The sequence below is a fragment of the Mesocricetus auratus genome, unplaced genomic scaffold (assembly GCF_017639785.1).
Source record: "Mesocricetus auratus isolate SY011 unplaced genomic scaffold, BCM_Maur_2.0 Super-Scaffold_100004, whole genome shotgun sequence".
Classification (NCBI taxonomy): domain Eukaryota; kingdom Metazoa; phylum Chordata; class Mammalia; order Rodentia; family Cricetidae; genus Mesocricetus; species Mesocricetus auratus.
The window spans coordinates 28,323,495-28,347,988 of NW_024429189.1; the positions used below are offsets into that span (position 1 = coordinate 28,323,495).

Sequence of the window (24,494 nt, forward strand, 5' to 3'; positions counted from 1 at the left end):
GAGACTGGAGAGATGGCTCCACGGGTAAGAGCACTGGTTGTTTCTCCAGAGGACCCAGGTTTGATTCCCAGCCACACACGTGACAGTACACAGCCATCTGTGACTCCATTCCTTTTCTGACCTCCACAGGCACCGGGCATGCACGTGGTGCACAGACATACATGCAAGCAAATACAAACACGCTTAATACTAATTAATTAATAAAACTTAAGTCTTAGCCGCGTATCTGCAGTTCCAGCACTCAGGATGGAGATCTCAAGTTATAGGCCAACCATAGATACCCAGTGTATTTAGTAAAACCCTGCCTCAAAATACGTTTTATACCATTGTTTAAAGCCTCCAACCAATGCTTTGATATGCAGTTTGAGAAGGCTCTCCACACAGCATCACTGAAATGAGAGCAGTCTGCATCTTTACATTTTCTGTTATTTTCCAACCAGTGAAAACATATCAGCCATTCGTGTAGCCAGAACCACGTGCACCCACAGAACAGTATACAAGAGAGAGCACAGCATGTCACTTCCTCTCCATGCCCAACTGCTCCCCAGCCCATGCAAGAATGGGTCCGCACAAGACAACAAACAGTTACAGCTTCTTTCATACCCACAAGAAATCGAGGAAGGCCCAAAGAGGGCCATTTGTGGAAACTTTCCAAGGAAAGATTTTTGTGATTTCATCAGTTTATCTTTATAGATCACCAGGCAGACAGAGACTGAAATGGAATTCACTAAGGATTGATGGATTTAAAAACCATTTACTCCAGGCAGTGGTGACACTTTAATCCCAGCACTTAGGAGGCAGAGACAGGTAGATCTATGTGAGTTCGAGGCCAGCCTGGTCTACCGAGTGAGTGCCAGGACAGGTCCCAAAGCTACACAAAGAAACTCTGTCTCAAAAAACCAAAAAAAAAAAAATTAAATAAATAAAAAAATCATTTACAAGATATAATTATTCATAGTTGTGCTTCTCCTTTATTTGAGAAATAGGAAATGATCTGTTACCCAAGATGTCGGCTCAGCTCTATTCATTTCACTTAAAGTGGACAAGCAATTGCAGATACTGTACAATGGCTTAGGGGAAGCAATTTTCCCAGAAACCACTTGGCCAACTTGTCTGAGAAGAACTATAGCTGTAAAGTTACATGAAACAAACTCAGTTCCCTTTAAGCAAGTCCTTCTGGAAGACATACGAGTCGATTCAGACCCCAAGGCCTTGAGTTCATCAAGTCTCACAGTGTCACACCAGGCAAGAGCGGGGTGCATGGTGCCAGCTCACAGATCGATGGCATGTGGGAGTCTGAGACTTGATCGGCGTCTAGAAAGGATGGAGGGAAGATGTGAAAACAGAGACCAGCCGTCATTAAGAAACTGCAAACCCACAAGGCTCAGCATCACCAAGACCGCGGTGGCAGCCTCCTACGGGGTGCTTCCCATACCCCTAAATTCTGACATCTGAAAGGCAGCTAGGAGGAACACTTTTAAAAGTGAAAAATATGCAAGATAAAAAAATAAACCTTTACTTCCTCTGAGCAGAAGGAAAAGCAGAGGTGGAAAGAGAAATGCCTGAAATCCACACACTTTTGTCATCGTGAGCCAGCAAATCGCTCAAGACACCTGACAGCAAAACTCTAAACAGGAGACAAAGGGACTCAGAGGAGAAGAGCGTCTCCGTCCTGTGAGCCTTCTACTGTGTTAGATATAGAAGTGGGCTCTTCACGTTGCATGTGCTCTCCTCCCAAAGCAAAGCTACGGATTTCTCATTGGAGGCTTTGTTTTCTACACTGAGACGAACATCATTTTCCGTGTCTAACATCGTTCGCTAGAGACAGTATGTCAACTGCAATGACAGAACAGCCACAATAGCACACAGAGACAGCCCGACTTTCTGTGCCTCTTGATGTGACTCAACAGGAAGTGTACAATAACACTCTGAAGTGTGCTTGCCAAAAAAAGAAAAAAAATCAAACATTAAACCTACCCCGCCTCTAGATCTAACTGCCAGTTTGCATGAAATAGAACAGAAAAACATATTCAAACAAATGCAACTAACCCATCAAGATCTAGAGGTAGCAACTGCTGGACTAAACATCCAGGACCTTCAATGAGTTAACTGCAGAAATACATATTTTTTTAAAATGAAATAAAGGGCACAAACATATTTCACTGTAATTTAACAGTGGCTGAGGCTATTAACTGGGCAAATGTTGCATTTAGGAGCCCCAGGCTTCAATCTGGAGCACCCCAAAACAAGACTAAATAATCCAGCAGTGGTTGCACATGCCTTCACTCCCAGTACTCAGGAGGCAGAGACTGGGTGTCGGAGGGTGTCTCTTAGTTCAAGGCCAGCCTGGTCTACAGACCAAGTTCCAAGATGACAGCCAGGTCTACATAGAGAAACTCTATCTCGAAAACAAACAAACAAAACAACAGCAATAAGAATAAACAGACTTATCAAAGAAATGCATTGCATACATGTTTGGTTTCTCGTGTGACCAAACATCTATAACCAAGCAATCAGACAAATCCAAATGCTGACTGAATATTCAGTAATATTAAGTAAGGACTTCTAGGGGCTCGGGGAGACAGCTCAGATGTTAAGAGCAAGTTTGGTACCAGCACCCAGGTCAAGCATCTCACAGCCCCCTGTGACTCTGGCTCCCTGGAGATCAGATGCCTCTGGCCTACATAATACAGATGCGTCTGTACTTACATGCCATAGTCACACACAGACACAGGCGTGTGCAAGCACATGCACGCTTAAAAATACATTTCAAAAATATTTTTATAAAGACAGTAACACTTTTAAAATAATGGCAATAATCATTATTGAAAGCATATAAATGCCATAGAACTTTGCAACCAAGGACAGAAGAAAAATTTGTGAGGAATTTAGGAGTCAGGCAGGAAGACAGTTGTAGGTATTAGGATGTTTGGAAAGAGGAAGGGAAAGAACAAAACACCCCTAGATGATGTCTGCTGGTGGACAGTCAGTTGCTTTAGTCACGTGATTCCAAAGAGGCTCCCCATACTCCAGTAGATCACGATGTAAACTGTAAACCTCTCAGTAACTATTTCAGCCATGGACAAGCCTTCAGTTTCCTGCCATGATGATCATGGACTAACCCTCTAGAACTGTAAGCAAACCCTCAATTAAATGTTTTCTTTTCTAAGAGTTGCCTTGGATCATGATGTCTTGTCACAGCAACAGAACAATAAATAAGACGCTGTTCAATAAGTAAAAATGTCAGAGTCTTGGAGATGCTCGGTTGGATGACTAATTGACTGGAGACAACACAGGGATTTGCCAATGAAGGGAAATACAGGAGTACAGAAAACAGTGAATGTTCCTATTGTTTGCTTGCCCAACAGGAGAATGGGGTCCAGTCATAGGTGAGGGTTCCCAAGCTCAGAACCCCACACTGGACTTTCTGTAACCAAGAAAGACCTCCAGAGCCTCCTTAACAAAGACCAGGGGGATGTTTTCTCCACAAAGTCGTTCCCTGCACCCTACCACCCAAAGCAAGCATAATGGAGAAACAAGAAAGTCTAAAAGCAAAGCACGAATAACTACACAGACCTATTCATTTCCAGCTGGAGATTTCCTTTAGCAGGAAGGGCAGGAGGCCTCCCCAAGGGTTCGAGGGAAGCCATCAATGGAGCAGATAATGGCCCCACAACAAAACCAAACATTGGTCTTTGAAAGGCTGGTGTCTTACAGCCTTTCAAGCTCTCCCCGCACCCCTCTGTATCCTATACCCATCCGTCTCCCCTCATCCCAATCTGTTCCACTGGACTCCTCACAGTCTTTAATAGCTGAGCCTCTCTTAACCCATGGGAGAGGCAGGCATCCCTTTGACATGACAATACCACCATCCACTCCTTGGCTGTCTTGTCTGGTGTGTTATACAGATTTCCCAGTATTACTTCTCAAATTCTTGAGGGACGTTTCAAGTTCTTGCACAATGGTGAAAATTGGGCCAATTAAAAAGCTAATTCCAAGCTTTCAACCATTTCTCTGCCATCTTGCCTTAATTTTTTTTCCTGACTATGGAGTGGGACAAGGGCATTTTTTCTTATGGGATGTGGAAAACATAAAATGACTGCAGAAATTAATGTTTTCATATATTTTCTATGACAATTTTGTTGTTTGTTTTTTGAGACAGAGTTTCTCTCTGTAGCCTTGGCTGTCCTGGTACTTGCTCTGTAGACCAGGCTGGCTCAAACTCACAGAAATCCACCTGCCTCTGCCTCCCGAGTGCTGGGATTAAAGGCGTGCACTACCTCCACCTGGCTCTATGATGAATTTCTGTAAACAAACAATTACTGTCTTGTAATTAAAGTTGTCTGTTGGCCCTAAGGCCTCCAGGCAAGAAAAAATATATATATTCTTCATTGTTTACCTTAAAAGATTGGCTAATTTGTAGCAGGCTTTTTCTTGGGGCTGCCAGCTCACAAAAAAGCACCATGGAGACTTATTAATTATGAAGGCATGGCCTTTAGCTTAGGCTTGTCCCACTAGCTCTTACAACCTACATTAGCCCATTTCTACCCATCCACATGTTGCCACGTGACTTGTGGCTTTTCCCTCTCCTCCTTCATGTCTTGCTCCCTCTGTGTCCCTCTGTGACTCCGCCTTTCTTCTTTCCAGAGCTCGCTCTATCCAGAAGGCCTGCCTATTGTCTACTGCCTGGTACAGGACATTTAGCTTTTTATTGATCCAGCCACAGTGACACACTTCACACAGTGTAAAGGAAGGTTCCACAAGACTAACTTTAAACTACACTCAAATGTTTTTCGTGCACAGAGAGTTAAGACTTGTTGTATGGGTGAGGAAATCCCCTGCATGCAAAAATTTCCGATAGGATGATGAACGAGGGAAAAGTGGTACACATGGCTACATTAATAGTTGGCTCTTTGCTTCAGGCCCAGCTAATGGAGAAAATGACATTTTTTTTGCTTAAGAATACTAGGAATTAAATTGGGCATGTGGCTTATGCCTTATAACTCTCCAGTACCTGGGAGGCTGAGACAGGAGGATTGCCAATACCAAGTTATTGATGATATCCTGGTCTATGTAATGTGTTCCATGCTAGCATGAGCTACAGAATAAAAATCTGTTTAAAAAAAGCCAATATGCACATATGGAGGGAAGGATTGGGGTGGAGGGGTGTCGGGATGGATAGGTGGCTCACACAGTAAATTCCATGCTGTGCAAGCGTGAGGACTTGAGTAGCATCCCCAGCACTTACATAAAAGGCTGGCCTTAGCATCACGGTCTGGAACCACAGCATCGGTGTGGATGGTAGGGTAGAGCAAACATCATTGGCCAGCCAACCTAAACAAGTAATAAGCTCTAGGTTCAGTAAGACACCCGTTCTCACAAATCTAAGGTGCTACTTGGGGTGGAGGATAGAAATGTGGTCAAGATACATTATATGCATGCATGCAATTGTCAAAGAATAAATTCTCTTAATTTTTAAAAATAGCATGAAGAGTAGCTAAAGAAGACACCATACATCAACCTCTGGCCTCCACACCTAGCCACACAAACACATTCACACATATACACACATACCCCAGCCATACATACACACAATTAATAAACAAAAAGTTTTAGGAATCAGAAATCTCTTTGGGGGGGTCTGGCACCGTGGCTCTGGGGCAAAAGTGTTTACTTCTCATCACTTTTGACCATCTTGAGTTCATTCCCCAGGATTCAGTCACATGGTGGAAGGGGCAACTGATTCCCTTAGCTTGTCCTCTGATCTCCACACACACTGTGCCATGAACACACACGTATACTACTCCTCAAACACGCAAAAATAATGACTGCAGTCAACTTGCATTCTCATTTCATTATTTAAATACATATATATGTATGTGTGTGCATGTGTGTGTATATATATATATATATATATATATATATGGAATGAAGGGAAATACCAACATTTAGGAGAAAGAGAGACATCTGAAAACCAGATAGGTGTTGGAAGCCCAGGAATTTTACTAACAGGAGGCAGGATCTGTAGGAGATTTCCTTCTACACTATCCCAGCATTGAGTCACCACTCTCTTGGGTATAGCATTGCTTGCCTATGATTTCTGACACAACTTATTAACACTTTCAGAACTTGGCATTAGGTATACCATGTAAGTAACGTTAGGAAGGAGAAAGCATAATATAAAAATGAGATGCATGCAAAAAAAATGTGCGTGAGAAACACAGTAACATCACCACACACACAAATTAAGAAAGTGCTATCATGAAAGCGAAGCCCGATTAATGTCATTAGTGGTATATAGGCCTTTCACTTAAAAGCCAGAAGGCTGTCTGGAAACCTCCATGTCGTGAGAATCCATTTTACTAGGCTTTCTAACATTACTAAGCACAATTCCAAACGCTTTAGTGCTAACAGGACCACACCCCCACTGGAGTCACCCACACCAATGCCTGCTTTAAAAAGAGGTTTAATAGCCCTCTCCGGGGGTATTTAATAGCCCAGTCCAGGGGTAATAATGTGTTGCTCTTCTTTGGAAAGCTTTCATCCTTATAGAAGTTCTAGTCGCATCTTCCAAAGCAAACAATGCTGACTCGACTTAATTCATGGTCCGAAGGCTTTTGATGACTGACCTAAAGGCAGGGCATTGAGAGCGCACCGCCTCTGGGCTAACTGTGCATGCACCGCGGCAGTCAGAATGGACGCTTGCCGCCCTACTGCTGCAGGCACAGGCTGGGCAAGGGTATGGGTAAATACCACCAGGAAAGCAAAGCACCGTGGCCTCACACACAGTTAAGCAGGTGGTTTGTCTCTACGTGGGTTATGACACTCTTTTATAGATCACTTTTTACAGTCCTGCTATAAACTTGTAGTTTATTTTCTCTTTCGGAGTAAAAATGGGGGGGGGGCCCGCAAGTGGCCATATTGCCCATTACAGGCTGAGCAGCCTTAAGCTGAGATGCTCAGAAAGCAAAGTGTCTACTTTGAGTTTTTTCAAATCTTAGAATCCACACATGAGACCTCTTTGAGATGAATCCCAAGTCTAAACATGAAATTCGTTGTGTATCACAAATACTTGTGAGCAGAGTCAAGTCTACACATGATGCTTCAATAATTTTATGCCCATGAACACACAAACACATGTGTATGAGCACCTGCATACACAGCTAAAAAAAATGAACTCAAGATGATGTTTTTTTAATTCCCAGTGTTGTACTACTTATAAACAACCACTCAACATTTTATAGCACACATCCATCAATTTATTTAATAAGCAGATATTCATATTGAGATTTATTTTCTCACACAGTAATATTCACTACTTTTATAGAAGGTATACATGATCTGTGATTCATGTAACCACCCTATAATCAAGATACACCATCGATCCAACACCCTCAAAAGTCCCTTCCCATTCCTTTGTAGTTTAATCTCTCTGGACTCTGCAGTAGTCACCAATTAGAGTACTGCTGCTTCCTCTGGATCCTCCCCTTTCTTCCCCACCATGCTGGCATTGATTGACAGTTCTCCCTACATGCTATGCAAGTGCTCTGACACTAAGCCCTTCTGCTTTTTTTTTTTTTGAGAGTGTACAGACACGTGGGTGTCCAAGGAGACCAGAAGAGGGTGTGAGATCCCTTCGAGCTAGAGTTACAGGAGACACAGTGGTGTGAGTTCTGGGAACAGAACCGCAGTCCCTTAGAAAGCAGCCTTCTTAACTGCTGAGCCTTCTTTCCAGGCCTTTTGATTCTTATTTGAGACAGGGTCCTATTACATTGCTCAGGTTGGCCCCAAATTTAGTCTTTTTTGTCTCGGCTTCATCAGTTTTAGGATTATAGCTATATATCATCATATCTAGCCTACATTATATTTGAAATTATACTGTAAGCAACTTGTTTCGCATTTTTTGGGGGGGGTCTGGGATATTTCTTTTTTTTTAATTTTTTTTATTTATTGTGTATACAGCCTTCTGCCTACAGGCCAGCAGAGGGCACCAGATCTCATTCAAGGTGGTTGTGAGCCACCATGTGGTTGCTGGGAATTGAACTCAGGACCTCTGGAAGAACAGTCAGTGCTCTTAACCGCTGAGCCATCTCTCCAGCCCTGGTCTGGCATATTTCATTTATCATAATGTTCTGGTTGTCCCTCTGAGCTATGCTTTCCTAATACTGAGTTGTATTCTGTTGTGAGCATGTAGTACAAGCTGCTTGTCCACTCTGTAGTCGATGGGCTTGGGGATTGTTTGTTTTTAACTTTCCTCAGTTCTAAAGAGAACTGTGATAGGCATCTACATGCAAGTTTCTATGTATACAATAGTTTTTAATTCTCTCAGGGGAATTTCCAGCAATTGATTATTGATCACACAACATATACTAGATATATTGAATTGACTTCTAACATTTTTGCTTTTTATATTCTCATCATGTTGTATAAGAGCTCTATTGCTCCAACATCTTCACTGATACTTTGTGAAATAAAAATGTTTTTGCATTTGTGGCATTCTAGCACACAGGTAGTGATATTTCAGCAGAACTCTGGTTTGCATTTTCCTAACTGCTAATGATGTTGACCACTTTCTTAGGTGCTTGGTGTGAACTCTCTATATTGTGGATTTTGTTGTAAGAATTCTTTTTATATTGTAGATGCTGGTACTTCATCTGAATTGTATCCTATAAACATTTTCTCCCTTTTTGTGGTTTTCTCAATTTTCTTCTTAGTGGTTTTTTGTTTGTTTCATTTTTGTTTGCAAGACAGTCTCCCTACATAGCCCTGACTGTCCTAGAATCACTATGTAGACCAGGCTGGCCTTGAACTCAAGATTCACTTGCCTCTGCCTACCAAGTGCTAGAATTTAAGGCTTGTGCCACCACGCCTGACCGAAGAACAGTTTTTGATGGAAGAACAGTTTGTCTAAGCACCATCTGCTAAATGTTGGCCCTGGAATTAATACAGATGTAATATATGTGATTTTAGCAAAAAAAAAAATGCACGTATTGGTTTCTAAACTACCTTTTTACTGTATCATCACTAATATTTTTTCATCACTAAATATTACTTAAAACACAATTTGGAATATGCATTGCATAGCATTCTCTTGGTCACATCTTAGTTTAGCTAAACCTCTGTTTGGGCAATATTTACATTAATTCCCTTCAAAGCAAAACAAATAAGAAAAGAAATGTATAATCAATATACTTGCATAGACACCTCTGTCCGCACCCGCAGTTATTTTCTTAGTATGAGTGCTCGTCACTGGGAAGCCCTCCAAAAGGCATAGTGCTCACTTGTAACTGTCTCTTGGGAAGACCACAGATGTTTTGAAGCAAAGACCCTGTCTTGTTCACCGTGCCCTGCCTATCTATGACAAAGAGCCTCGCACGCACTTACTGGAGAGAACTGTTGGCGTTACTGTATCTTCTCTACTTTCTCCTCAGAACTTCCTCTGTCTTGTAGACATCTCCCTTGCTTTCCCAGACCAAAGGAAGAAGAGAGGGCTTGCCAAGGAGATTCAGGTTCCAGGGCAAGTGAGGGACAAGCTCAGTTGTTGCTCAGCAATGCCCTCAAGGGGCCCCGCCCCCTGCAGCTATAAAGCCTTGGTGAGGTGAGGTGAGGCAGCCCCAAGTGGCATTCAGCCTCCAGAGCACCAGCAAGGCACTGGCACACAGGCACCTATGGCAAATGATGTGCAAGTCCCGCTGTCCCCGCTGAAAGGGCGCCACCCTCCAGCAGGTAGGTCCCCCCACCTGACCTGGCTCCCTGGCCTGGTTTCTCGTAGCTGCAATGGCTACCTTGCCAGCATTCATCTTCCCAGAAGCAGCTCAGCAGAGCCAAGGTTGTCACCCCACAGCTGTTGCTTTGACTTGCAGCAACCCGAGCTCCTCTGAGGCTATAGATTAGTTGAGGCATACCCTCACCTGAGTAAGTTACTACCTTGGGGAGCCCTACTCAGTTTTCCACCTCTCCTACTCAGTTTCTGCAAGGTACCCATGGTTAGCTGACTTCATACTGACTCTGCAGAGAACAGTGCCCCATTTCTGTTTCTGGAGTCTTTGGGATCGGGCAGCGCTATCAGCCCACAAACTGAAGAGCACATTTTAATAGGCACCCAGGGACGGGAGGGGCTCTGATGTCTAGAGTGTCTCCCGTTTTTAAATCCATGCTGTTTGCGTCGACTCTGTGGACTATACACACTGGTTTGGCTAGCATGAACAGGCCTATTTTTAGTCAGTTTTACATTCTTTCAACTGCTGTCCTTTCCTCCTGGCATCTCAAAGGCTTGGCTGCTCTGTGCTCCACTGTCTCCATTTACAAATCTAGTTATTTGTATAATTCTTTGTTACCTCTAAGAGGAGGGTGAGGCCCCTGAGCCGCAGGCAGGTACGACAGGCACAAGCTTTGCACCGGGTGAGGGTCTGATAGAGACCCAGTGCATTCTGGAAGGCAGCCCAGTGCAGCTAGCATTTTCTGGCCTATTCCAGATACTATGTCCAATCTCCTTTGTCAGCCTACCGACATTCTACACGTGTAGCTGAATTTAGCAATTTTTAACATTACAAATTTAAAGATATTGATGCCAACAAATGGGGAGCTATACATACAGTTGTTAGAAGAGGAGCTCCTATATGGCACAGATAAAAAGAAATGCACAGTTCCCTTCCTGCTGCCTCCACTCCAATCTTTCAGAAAATGATCCGGCTAAGCAAACAAACAAACAAACAAAAAAATCTGATTTGCTACAGTACGCTTATGCACAAAGTTAAACCTAAACAAATGATTCCTTTGGCTTAAGTCAATTTGAAAAGTGCAAGTTTGAACAATGCCACCAGAACTTCCTGTCCCCATCACTAATGATTGCTAATTACTCTGTGTACATAGCCACCATGACTCCATCAAGCATGTCACAATGCCTCTGGCATGACAATGAATTATTATGGACTGTGACACCGCAGATAAGAGGTTTGGGATAATTGGAATGGAGATGCAGGCTGACTTGCTTCCCCACTGAGCTCAAGAGAACAAAGGAGCGAGCGTCACCCTTCAGCTGGTTCCCCATATTTTGTTTAAGTCTGAACCAGCTTGCAATGATGCAAATTTTTATTTATGGACCAAAACTAATAAGATGCCAAAAATGCTATTAAATTTTCACCTGATATTTAGAAGCAAAATACAGATGTCCAACAACAGGAAGCTAATACCATGTGGTGAGAAGGTGAGACATGACAGAATCTGACGGAGTAGGGTTTGAGCTTCACTTTTAATCTACGTCTCAGAGCCTCAGTTCTCTTACCTGTGAAAGGGGGCAATAAATAATATCAATCTGGTGAGGCTATTGTGTGTGGGGGTGAGAAGAGACAGTGAATGTAAAGGACCGGACACTTGAATGCTGACCCCTTTAAACACAGGCCTCATCAAACCCACTGTAGTCAGCAGAATGCAGAGTGGTCCTTCCGGACTCCAAGGCACGGGATGTGGGAGCCTCGCTGGCACCTGCTGCAGTTGTGCAGACAGAAAGCAATTGCAATAGGGAAAGACACTACTGTTTGCCAGCATAGTTATGAATGAAGCCATTCAGAAGTCAGCCAGCCATAGCTCCCCCACCCCGAGCATGTGTGCTGAGCCCCTTACATGCATGTATTAGTGTAATATGTCACACCACTGTTAGCCTTGATTTTACACCTTCACCCTGAAACAAGACAAGGTTAACCATGGAGTAGCCTGGGCTCTAGGAAGCATAACTTTGAGTCTCTTGCTTTTTTGGTTTACCTTTCTCTTAGTTTTATAAGAACCCCATTACATGAATGGCAATACTGAAGCTTTGTGAGTAGGAGGTCCAGGGACACCAAAAGCATGATGAATAGGCAAACTAATAACGAACAGCTCCTCAGGTCATCTCCTTCCTGCACTTTTTAAATTGACTCAAGCCAAAGGAATCAGAAACATGCAGACAGCCAGCTGTGAATTGCAACAGGCATTTTCTGGCTTGTGAGGAAAACAGAAAAGTTTGTGAGGGAGGGTTATCATCAAGAACCCCAGAGGTGATCATAACTAAGGACCAGTGTCATTTAAAAGGAGCAGAATGGAAGGATGGCGTAGGTTAGTGAAGGAGGGAGATTAATGAGAACACGATGTAATGACATATGCACATGAAGAGGCTGTAATAGTTGGAGGTGGGAATGAGACACACCACTATATATTTTTTTCAAAGAATACATAAGAGATATTCTATTAGGACAATAAAATTAAGCCAGGCACAGTGGTGCACACATTTAGTCCCAGCACCCAAGAGGCAGAGGCAGGCAGATCTCTGTGCATTCAAGGACAGCCTGATGATCTACAAAGAAAATTCCAGGCCAGCTGGGAATCTACATAGTGAGATTCTGTTCCTGTCAAAAAAACTAATTTTAAAAGACATTAAACAAAATGAGATCTTGTTTTTTCTCAGTCCAGCTGTTTAACTCGTGCAGAGTAGGTGGGACAGATCTGGGGGTTAGAAGAGAAGTGTATGAAATCCACTGCCCAAAACATCTCGGAGAAGGGGGCTGACGACTGCAAGGGAAGCTGCCATTCACTCAGAGTCAACCTTGTACAATATAGAAACTTCCAAACATGGCAGCTGCCTTACAGACACATGACACTCTGCAGAGAAGTCTCACAGAGGAGCAATCTAAAAGCCAGAGAGCCCAAGAGACTCCACTAACACCACACAGCCCCGAGACTGAAAAATAACTGGCAGTTTGACAAAATTTTCTTGCTCTAAAAAGCCCCTTCGCTTGAGAGTTTTTCAGGGGTCTTGACTGGCCACCAAAACTTCACTGACAATTCAACCCTGACTGTACCCTGAGCAGTCTGTAAGCATCAGCCCCTTCATTGGATCTTCAAATGAGTTTGATCTTCAAGTGAGTTTTCAGCCATAAAGCAGAGTTTGGACAAACTTCCCGTTTTCCTGCTTCCATTTACACATTCCCCATGGTCTAGGGAAGGAAAGGGCTAATTTTTCTTACAGGCTGGTTTTTGTCTTGACTATTCTCTACTAAATACTGGGGGGAAGGGGGACTTAACTGGAAACGGCATATAGTTTGAAACTATAAGATCTATCTTTGAAAACATACAAACCACGAAATCTACCACAAGAACTCAGCTCTAACCCAAGGCAGGAAGGGAAAATTTCAATCCTTCTGCACCAACAGAGGTTTTCTAGCAAAACAACCCAAAAGAACATCACACTTTATACTTCTATAGATTCTAGTTCATTTTACTCACCTAAAGTCCTGAAAATCTTACTTTATTGGTATTCAATTTGTATTTATGGTTCATTAAGATAATAAACCATTCACATTTTACTTTGTTGAATTGCAGTTGGCTTTTTACACAAATATTCTAGATAAAATATAGTCCAAATATGAAACTGAAGTGGGGAAACATGTAAGTTTTGAAAGGGTCTGTTTAGGCACAGTGGCTCCTTGGGAAGACCTTCCAGCCATAGGAGGCGTCAAGAAAACAGGTCAGGGTGATTGTTGAGGGCTATAGTAGTGCTTTGTCTAGATCCTGTGAGACCAGTGTTCCCAGCAGAGCTTTGAACATGACCCTCCCATAAACTGGTTCCAACTGGTTCATTCACCCCAAGTTTGTGAGAGCCTTCCTCTATAAACCAAGTACATCCACCCACAGAATGGAGCTATTTTCTGCCTTGCCAAATGAAATTATCTTCCCCAAATGTCTTCGCTTTATTCTTAAAAATGAAGGACTCCCGCAGTGTGGGTTTTTAAAATATCCTCTAGTGTTTATGCCCTTTCCAACGTGAGGCAAGTGATGGATACTCTTTTCACAGCAGTATAGTTAGGATGACAGTAAGGGCCTCATTGGCAATGACTATGTAACTCAGTTTCTGCTGAGTTCCCCAGAATTCTCCTAGGATGCTCATGACAGACAAACCATTTTCCCTTGCTCTAATATGTCAAGAGGCACTAATGATTCTACCACCAATGTCCTTCGCACTGACTAACACAGACTGTTCTGAAACTTTTCTTATTTGATATCCACTCTCCCATCCTCTTCTGGAGCAACCTAAAATAAATCTAAATAATAATAACTACTAATTATCAAGTGCCTACTATGTACCAAATGTTTACGTATCTTTTTTTTAATATTCCCCAGTTTAAAATTTTTATATCCATTTCTAAGTATGAGCAGTGCACCCCCCAACTGCCACCAGCACATACATGCATGGAGGAGAGAAGACAATTTGCAAGAGTCAGTTCTCTCCTTTCCACCATGTGGGTATGGTAATGGGACTCGAGTGATCAGGCTTGCATCCTTACCCACTTTGCCAGTCTGGCTTATGTGTCTTTATTCTCAAGAATACCTCTGAACTGTGAGACTTACTCCCTTTTGAGGGATGTGAAAACCAAGTCTGAAAGAAAGCTAGATATTTAGCTCACAGTCACTTTGTCAGTCTGTTCTTCAGACAGGCTAACATAATGAATGAAATGGGTTTAATTAGCTTCCCCAGTTCTGGAAACTGACTCTCTGGTGAGGACTTCGTGGTAGAAGGCAGGACCACATGCACAGCAGAGCTAGAATCACCCATAGAAGGCAAGAGGACGGTTGACTGGGACCACTATATCCCCTCCAAGGGCCACTCCCAGCTGGCCTAAGGATCACCCAGGAGGCCCCACCACTTACCATTTCCTCCTCCCATTATCATCACTCTGAGGACCAGTTTCCCAGATCATCAACTCTTGAAAGACAAACTCAAACCATAGGCAAATCACAGCAGTCTCGTGGCTTCCGGGGGAGTGGAGATGCCCTACTTTGCACAGCATCTCCCCAACATGACACATGGCCCTTCAGAACTTTGGTGATGGTACCCTTGCTTCCCCCTAGTGGTCTTACTGGATGCCACAGCTGTGACTCAGCTCCCTTCCCTCTGTCTAATCACTCTCCTCTGGAGACTCTTAAAGTCCTTCTAAATAAACTAAACATTGCAAAAAAAAATCAGAAAATCAAAGATGTTCATAATCATCACTATTAACATTTTCCTAAAGGAGATATATCATTCTTTGTAAATTATATTTTTCACCTAGGAAATCTAAGATAATCCATAAGAAGTTACAATAAACAATAATAATAGAATTTGCTACATCTTAACTATAAAATCAATTATGATAAACTTACTGATATTCAGTTAATTTTTTTCAGCTTCAAGTTCTTAGTTTGGCATGAGGAATAGGCCTGATTTATAGTAACAGCATTGACAAAGATAAAATGCTTATGAAGGATGAACCTAAGCATAAATGGACAAAATTGGTCTGGACAAATTTCCAAGGAACTCAGAAGAGGTGAACAATAGACAACCATGCATATTCTCAAATACAGAGACACCAGGAGTATAATGACATGAATTTCCCTCTTTAAAAAATCCATAAACTTATTCAGGTGCTGTGGAGTACATTTCTAACATCAGTTCTCAGGAGGCTAATATAGGAGAGTCTCAAGTTTAAAGTAACTGCGATCTTATACGTTAAAAATATACCAACAAGGTTTTATAGGAAATTGACAAAAAATTTTAAGCTCTTGTAAAAAATGATAGTAAAATTATTTAAATAAAATGTAACAAGATAAACTGTCAAATATTATAGTATACTACAATGCTTCAACTAAAAATATACTTATAGTGATATCTGTATAAATTAATTGAACAGAAATAGTCATAGATGTACATGTTCTGACACATGCTTATATACTCGTGTGTGTACATATATATATACACACACATACACATATATATACATATATATATATATATATATATATATATAGGTTTGAAAAGAATGGCCCCAAAAGTGAGTGACATTATAAGGACGTGCGGCCTTGTTGTAGAAAGTGCATCACTGTGGGGGTGGGCTTTATGGTCTCTTTGGCTCAAGCTCCCCTCAGTGTGACAGTCAGTTGACTTCCTGTTGCCTGTAAGGTATAGCGCTCTCAGCTACAGCACCATGCCTGCCTGCACACTGCCATGCTCCCTGTCATGACAATCGGCTGAACCTCTGAAGCTGTAAGTGGGCTGTTGTGAAGTATGTGTACACTGTAAAAGATGCATTGCTGTGATTGGTGCAATAAAAAGATGAATGGCCAATAGGTAGGCAAGAGAGTATAGGCTGGACTTCTGGGCAGAGAGAGAACTCTGGGAAGAAGAAAGGAAGAGTAAACAGCAAGACACAGAGAGGAAACAGGAGGTACAAGATGGAAAAGAGGTAATGCCACGTGGCAGAGCATAGATTAATATAAATGGGTTAATTTAAGATATAAGAGCTAGTGAGATAACCCTAAGCTAAGTCTGAGCTTTCATAACTAATAATAAGTCTCTGTGTCATTATTTGTGAGCTGGTGGTCCTGATGAAGAAGCTTGCTACAGCAAGCTACCCCAGTTAAATGTTTTCTTTATGAAAGTTGCTGTGGTCATGGCTCACAGCAATAGAAACCTAAGACAGTGTGTGTGTGTGTGTGTGTGTGTGTGTGTGTGTGTATACACATACATGTCTAAGATCAATATTTTGATCATCCAAAAAATATCTTACATCAAACCAGGTGTGTGGTGCATGCCTGTACCTGCAGCCCTTAGGTGGAGGAGGTAGGAGGACTGGGAGACTAAGGCAGCTTGGACTATGCAGGGAGACCTGGGTTCACAGCAAAATCCAGTCTCAACAGCCTGAAAACAAAGCAAGACAAACCTATCTCTTCCTTATTACCTGCATCAAGTATATCATTAAAGGACCAAGGACTTAAGTATATCCAGAGACTGGCTTTACAAGATGAAGCCACTGAACTTCTAGAAGACAGCGGAGAATTGTCTGTAAAACATCACAATTCCCTACAAACCCATACCAGATTGACAAGTCTACATGTTTGCAGTGGACAGATGTTATCAATAAATAAAAAAGCAGAGAGAGGCAGAGGCAGGCAGAGCTCTGTGAGTTCGAGGCCAGCCTGGCCTACAGAACAAGTGCCAGGATAGGTTCCAAAGCTACACAGAGAAACCCTGTCTCAAAACAAACAAACAAACAAAAAAGAGCAATAACTGGTACAATTACTTTGTATTTGCAATTTGCATTTCACAAACTACTCCTAAAATTCAGTAATCGAAAGATGAAGAAAAGACTAGTAATCCAATGGGAAGGGGGGGTTGGAAAAAAACTATGAAACTATGAAGAACTCATAGAAAAGAAAATACAAATACTCTTCTAAAGCAAGCTTAAGCTGCAATAACAAAAAATGAAATGCAAATTAGAGCAATGAGATACTTCAACCTGGAGTTTGGGGACAAAAGTCTTGGTTCTGGGAGTCCCAAGAAGCCATGTTTGGCCATTTTTCCCAACATGCCAGTTAAGGACATGAGCAGTGACAAAAGCAGAGAGAAAATTTAATCCAATTACATTGGGAAGAGGAACAGACAAAGGGGTCCAGGGACCCAACTTCATCTTCCAGGTCCTGACATGAGCTCACAGCTCAAGACCTGTGTATGAGTGTGTGAGTGTGTGTGTGTGTGTGTGTGTGTGTGTGTGTGTGTGTGTGTGTGTGTGTGTTTGTCCCCAGAAAAGGGTGTGAGAGCCCCTGAAACTGGTGTGGGTGCTGGGAACCAAACCAGTTCTCCCCAAGATCAACAAACACTCTTAAGTACTGATCCATGTCTCTAGTCCCAGCCCAAACTTTGGGTTTAAGCACAAGAAGAACCAGGAAGGCTACTGTGAGGTCATTTTCTCTCCTGGCCAAGCCAGCTGTCTCCTCCCTCTTCTCTAACACCTAGGCAGGTGACCCAAAGGAAGGCAACAGCACAAAATGAAGGTGGGGCTTCGGTCCTGCTTCCTGTTACTTACTAGGCCCAAGGCAGTTTCTCCATGCCTCTTACAGTTCTCATTTTTGGCTTACTAGTTGATAAAAACAAAACATTTTCTAACTCATTGTCTGGAGAAACAATTGTTGCCATGGTAACTGATGAGGTTGTAAATTAGTATAACGTTTGTAAGGACAATTCAACAAGATTTTCATGTATAAAATGGATACCCATCGCAGCTTCGCTTATGAATGAGAAACGCATGAGAGGCTTAGCATTAACAAAGTGGCTAAATAAACAAGATTTTCATAATGGAACTGCAAACACATATTAAAAAGAAAGACACACTGGGCAGTGGTGGCGCACGCCTTTGATCCAACACTCCGGAGGCAGGAGGATATCTGTGAGTTCAAGGCCAGCCTGGTCTACAGAGCTAGTTCCAGGACAGCCAAGGCTACACAGACAACCCCTGTCTTGTTGGGGAGGGGGAGAGAGGGGGAGGGCGGATAAGACAGATGAAGACAGAACTGTAGGACAGTCTATAAAAACGTATGGTTAAGGCGGGGGAGCGGGGAGAGAAACCAGATACAGAACAGCTACCATCTTATTCTACCACTTAAGTAATGTGTATAGCATCTGTGGGTGAAGACTAGGAATTTAGCAGTGTCTGCGGAGACTGTCTGCATGCTGAAAAGGGGTAGTGGGAGGGACTCACAAATCTTTTCATGTTTCTCGATTGCACGCCTTCTGCTGGTATGCCAAATAAAAGACTCAAGTATTAATATTTATAAGAGCAGTGATAAAGTCATCACACAAAGGCTTGAGAAATAGGGTTTTTTTTCTTACCTTACTGGAATTAGTTTTCAAGAGCTTTCATAAAGAGGATTATCAGGTTGAAACAAATCAGCGTCTGTCCATGTAGACACTTCTCATTTGAGCTTGTCACATTTTAAATGTGTGATTTCTCTGGGAAAAGAGGAAAAGTATTTGTTTTGACTTGCAATCTGAAGCGGGTTGCTCCTTTTCCAAAGTTGATTTCAGCTGACATTGTTAAACACTTGAATGGCTTTCAGGTCATCTGTAGCCTAATTAACACTAATTGAACTCTTGAATGGCGCGACTATTAATACAGCTTAATTACTCATTAGAACCTCGGCGCTCGGCCAACCAGAGGTTTTGGGGGGTCTGGGATGAAGGTGGCTATCCCCTGGAACTCAAAGCCCTTCGTTTGAATCCAATGTCTGGCTAGCACCCTGAGATTTGGCTTCACCTCTCAGAATCTGACATTTGAAAGTGTTCGGCTGAAAAAGCAAAAGTGCAAGCCATGCAAAAGCTTTAATCTTGTGGGGAAACGGAGGGTCGCCTAGTAATTACGGGTTGCTATCTTGAAGAATGTAATTGCTTTGATAACAGCAGAAAAAAATGTTTTTCAGCGAGATGCCTAAGGGAGTGTGTTGTTGTTCTTTCTAAATCTGAGGTGTGACCTTTTCGACCTTGATTCCACCTCTCTGAGCAGAAAAAAAGCAAACCCCAGGCCTTCCCCCTCCCTGCACAGACTTCCTTAGATTTTATTTTTCTGTTGTTTAGATAAAAGGTTTTTTCCTATGTAAACTTGGAAACTCTCGTTAGACGGGAGTCCTGTTTGGAAAACAAAGCTGTTCTGATGCGCATGCCGGTTCTTGTTTCCAGTGAAAGCTGGAGGAATGCGAATTTCCAAAAAACAAGAAATGGGCGTTTTGGAAAGACACACCAAAAAAACAGGACTGGAGAAAACAAGGTAGGGATCGCTCATAGTTCTGCCTCCGGAAGTTATTCGGGAACAAACCAAGGCCCCACGAATGTCGGGGGAGGGCAGCCAGGCTTGGGGAGGGGTGAGCATCTTGATGAATCTCGGTTCTGGGATACCAACTGGAGTGTCTCCCCACTCCATCCTACCCATTCTCCTCTCTGGAACCACCCAGCCGCCTCCTGAAGTGGTCCTAAATGTATCCCACCCCCGATGCTCATCCACTCATCTTATTTTCAGGTCACTCTTTAAAACACTGCACCTCATCCGGCCTTTTCATAACCTGCTCTATGATAAGGCACATCTTCTGAATTTAAAAAAATAACTGCCTCTAAAATTTTGAAATCATCATTCACTTGTTTAAGAAAATAATAGCCACTATGTGTTGGCTAGTTCTATGTTAACTTGACGCAGGCTAGAGTCATTTGTGAAGAGGGAAACTCAGAGAAAATGCCCCCAACCAGATAGACCTGTAAGCAAGCCTGGGGAGCATTCTCTTGATTGATAACTGACATATGGAATTGGACAGTGCCTTGAGGAGCAAGTCGATATGCAGCACTCCCCCTCAACCTCTGCTTTAGTCCCTGCCTCCAGGTTCCTGCCCCGCCTGACTTCTGTCCTGATGTCCCTCAGTGATGGACCAAGTAGAAGACGAAATTAACCCACGTTGCTTATGGTCATGTTGTTTATCCCTGTTACTGAAACCCTAAGACAAAGCTTGAAAGCATACCAACATTGGGGCTGTTTTCCTCCCTGCTTCTTCTACCAAGACCTTGGCATTATTAAGTTTAGGGGTATGAGTTGGTGTATCCTACACACAGATGTGCCAAAGACTTGCTTAAGGAAAATAAGTACACTTGGAGAAGAGATTACCATATTGACCTGATTCCTCCAAGTAGCCTAATGAGGGATGCTTCAGAGATTGGTTTCCATGGAGCATGAGTAAGTCATTCAAAAGTTGATTAAAAGGATGCTTGGAACAACTGCTTATGCCTCACAGAGAGAATGTGGAGGGAAACGGACTAATTTCTTTGTCCCTTTCATACACATCACATGTGGTTGTGTGTGTGAATGTGTGTGTGTGTGTGTGTGTGTGTGTGTGGTGTTTGTGCGCATGCATGCTCACACATATGGAGATCCAAAGTTGGCATCAGGTGTTTTTCTCAATCATTCTCCACTTTATTGGGCTCACTACTTGGCTAGTCTAGACAGCCAGTTTGCCCCAGGGTTCTCCTGTCTCTGCATCTTGAGGGCTGAGGTTATAGACAGGGCTACATGAATTTATGTGGGTTCTAGGGATCCGAACCCAGGTCCTCAGGCTTGCATGGCATGTACACTCTCCATGAACCATCTTCCCAGCTTTTCAAAGTTTTTTCCCAGTATGTGGGAGGTTTTTTGTAAGGGATTTCACATAGAGACACACATAAATGAAAAAAAAATGAAATACTTATCAACTTCCAAACAACAAGTCACTTGCTATTTCTGATCCAGATATAGCATCCCATGATCAAAGTGGAACCATAAATTCTCAAGAGATTCACACAGTATTTATCTTCTCACCTAGCATCAGGGCAGCTCCTAGGATAGTAAGTACACATGCTGGAAATTGTAGCACAATTAATAAAAACCAAGAGACAGATATTAGGGTTCTAGCTGAAGATCAGAAAAGCAAAGCAGCCAAGGTACTAGAGAGTTCTTACCTCCACCAAGACTAAGACCAAAGAGGGGCGATCCTGTCCTCAGTATGACTGCAGACTGCAATGCTAGCCACCAAAAACCTCAGACTACTCTGAGCTCCTGCCTTATATTCCTCTCTAGTGCTGGGATCTTTTAGGCTGATTCACGCTCATGTACCCCAGGGTGGCCTTGAACTCACAGAGATCCATCTGTCTCGGTCTCCTGAGTTCTGGGATTAAAGGTGTAACCTCTACTGCCTGACCTCGATGACTAATTAGTGGCTTAGGTGTGTGGCTAACTTGTTTTTTTTTTTTTAATTGTTGCTGCCTTTTAAGCTACGGCTATTCTATTCAGCAACTACCACTCCGCTACTACCAGCAGACACTAGGCCTCAAGGGCCGAAGCCTGGGAGAATTCTGTTCCCTCAGGCACCAACTCTTTCAAAGTTACTAAGGAAACTTATTTAAATCTCCGTCCCACTAAAGAATTCAAGATTCAAAGGTTGAGGTAGAATCCCGCATCCCAGAGAGGCTGAGCAGCAAGCAGCTCACCTAGTTCACCCCTTCCAGTCTCCCAGGAAGTCCCGGTGCTTTTTCTCGCTCCTCCTTATAAACCCTTCCCCACTTGGCTCCTCCCTACAACTTCCTGTCAGCTGGTTGCTGACCCAGCCTCTTGACCACAGGTGAATTTTATTTTATCAAACACGTCTTTGCATCATGAAACAAATGTTCCAGAGCATAAACAAAAGCAACACACCTGAAAGTAATATTCTACGACACTAACTAGTGGCTCTTAACTAAGTGTGTGGCTAACTAGTTAGTGGCTTAGCTCTGCATTCTGATCTTCAGGCAAGGTTTATTTGTTAGATAATAAACAAAATATCACCACAGGAAATAGCATCAGACTACAATAACTTGGATGATGATGGCTAAGTCAGGGAGCCTGCTGACTTGTTCTTAAGCGTGCCCAGTTTGCCGTTATACCAGTTACTGGGCCTGGGGCTCTGCAGAATTCTAGCAGGCAGGCAATGAACAAGCCATTGATTTCCCTGCACTTCGGAGAAACAGTCTTCCTGTTAACTCTAAGTTCAGCTGGGCGCTGTGGGCAGGAGTTGGTTAAAGAGTAGTGAGGTGGTGATCAGGTGACCAGAGGGTGTTTGCTAGTAGCCACAGCAAGTTGGCAGGGGAGGACTAGGGAACTTAAACGTGAAACCACTCTCCCTAATGCCCACCTTCCAGGGTCAGATTCAGGTTTCAAAAAAAAAACTGTCACTTACAGAATGACTGGGAGCCACCACCAATGAATTGAAAAGAGCCAATGTCTGAGATCCCATGACGGGTCAGAAGACTCCCCTCCACCGTGAATCCTGCCCTGTGAGCATGGACGCTTCCAGCTCTACTTTCACAAAAATCTCTTCTTACAGAACAGTTTTATGGGTTTTTGTTTTTGTTTTGTTTTGTTTGAGACAGGGTTTCTCTGTGTAGCTCTGGCTTTCCTGGAACTCTCTCTTTAGACCAGGCTGGTCAAACTCAGAGACCCACCTGCCACTGCCTCCTGACTACTGGAAATAAAGGAGGGAGTCACCGCCACCCAGCTATGGAACATTTTTTAAACCACAGGAGACACTTCTCTCATAATCATCCATCTATAATGACTTCTAGCGACCAACACAAACCATCCAGAAAAAGATATGGCAAGCATGGAGTTCAGAAAAAGATATAGCAAGCATGGAGTTCATTTAAGACCCTGCACTGTGGACTTGGGCCTGACTGAAACATAGCTTAGCCAGAGAGGAAGAAAGTAGACACAAGAGAACGCATACTATCGATGGCTTCTTGTATGAAATCCAAAGACAGAACTGCTGGTCCCTGGGGCTTTCTTTCAGGGAACTGTTATTCCCAGAGGTCACTGATTTGACAAGTGTTTTTGGTTTGTGAAACCATGAACTATATGCTTATAATATGTGCACTTTATTCATGTATGTTATATGAAAAGATAGAAATCAATTGTAGTAGCAGCCTGGTTTACAAAGCTTGGTGTGGCGCATGTGTCCATGGAGGGAGGATGTTGTTCTCTAGGTGTTGCTGAGCAAAGAAAAACCTGCAGGGATCACTTAGCCTCTCCAGCATATATGTTTCAAAAGATACAAAACGTGTGCATGTTTGTGTGTGTGAATAATTTGTGTGTCTGTGCGTGTGTTTGTGTGTATATACACATAGAGACCAGAGGACAGATCCAGGTACTGTCCCTCAGAAACAATTTGTCTTCTTAATAACAGGCTTCCCCACTAGATGACAGACCCACACCTCCACATCTGGCTCCCCCACCCCACCCCCAGCATGGGTTCTATTGATCAAACTCAGGTCTATCATGTACTTTACTGACTAAAACATCTCCCCAACACAATAAGTAACTTTGTGGGGGCGGTGCTGGGGGTTGAATCCAGGGTATAGCACACATGCCAGGTACACACTTAGCCTTGGATCTTAAAGTTCCTTTTCCTCTTCACAGTGCCATCCCAAACGTTGCCAAAATACAGATGCTGGATGCTCTGAATGACACACTGGACAAGGTGAGCCTAGGACAACTCACACGACACTCCTGACCCTGTGTTTGCCCAGTGCATCAAGTGGCTTGAGTGAGCCGGCAGATGAGTAACTAAGACTTCTTTTCCCAGCCCATGAGTTGGACGTCCTTGTGAAAGAAATCGATGTGTTCTCAGCTAGAGAAACATGAAATGGTTTAGATAAGAAGAGCTGCTTCTCCCGAACCCCTAAGGTGTCTATTAAATAACCCCTAAGGTGTCATTTCAAAACAAGGTAGGGGATGAAGTAAGAACCATGAGGCCGAGTGTGCAGAGCTTCCATTTGCCCTTCCAGATATTTCTCAGGGACCGGCATGTTTTTATAAAAGCCAGTGCGTGTGTCGAGATCCAGCCATTTCCGGCCTTCCTCTGTACCTCAGCATCTCCATAGAAAGTACTTGATTTGTGTCTGTGGTGGGTAGGGGAGGGCTGAGTGATCGGGGCTGAAAGCAGCCAGACACCAGCGGGGTTTATCTAGTAAAGCACGTTTATAAAGAGGGTTACCACTACTATTTTTCTTTGCAGAGTTTGAATTTCTCCCAAGTAGCCCAAACAGCTCAAAAAAGTCATATATTGGGCAAACAGCAACTGGGGTTTGGGACTCTGTCGCTGGCCCCATC

At 43.0% G+C, this 24,494-nt stretch overlaps 1 protein-coding gene and 1 long non-coding RNA gene across 2 annotated transcripts in view; one reads left to right on the forward strand and one right to left on the reverse strand.

The window, feature by feature from the left end:
* The window catches only part of LOC110340705, a 65,547-nt gene extending 43,825 nt beyond the window's left edge, over nt 1-21,722 (reverse strand). Inside the window, exons 1-2 of the long non-coding RNA XR_002382510.2 lie at nt 21,314-21,722; nt 18,674-18,793 (exon numbers count right to left, since the gene is read on the reverse strand). This is a non-coding gene — a long non-coding RNA (uncharacterized LOC110340705). The remainder of the gene's footprint in view (nt 1-18,673; nt 18,794-21,313) is intronic.
* The window catches only part of Dapl1 (death associated protein like 1), a 28,709-nt gene continuing 13,843 nt past the window's right edge, over nt 9,629-24,494 (forward strand). The window contains exons 1-3 of the mRNA XM_005068993.4: nt 9,629-9,726; nt 19,517-19,604; nt 23,802-23,862. Coding sequence (XP_005069050.1) covers nt 9,669-9,726; nt 19,517-19,604; nt 23,802-23,862 — 207 coding nt within the window. The 5' untranslated portion in view covers nt 9,629-9,668. The remainder of the gene's footprint in view (nt 9,727-19,516; nt 19,605-23,801; nt 23,863-24,494) is intronic.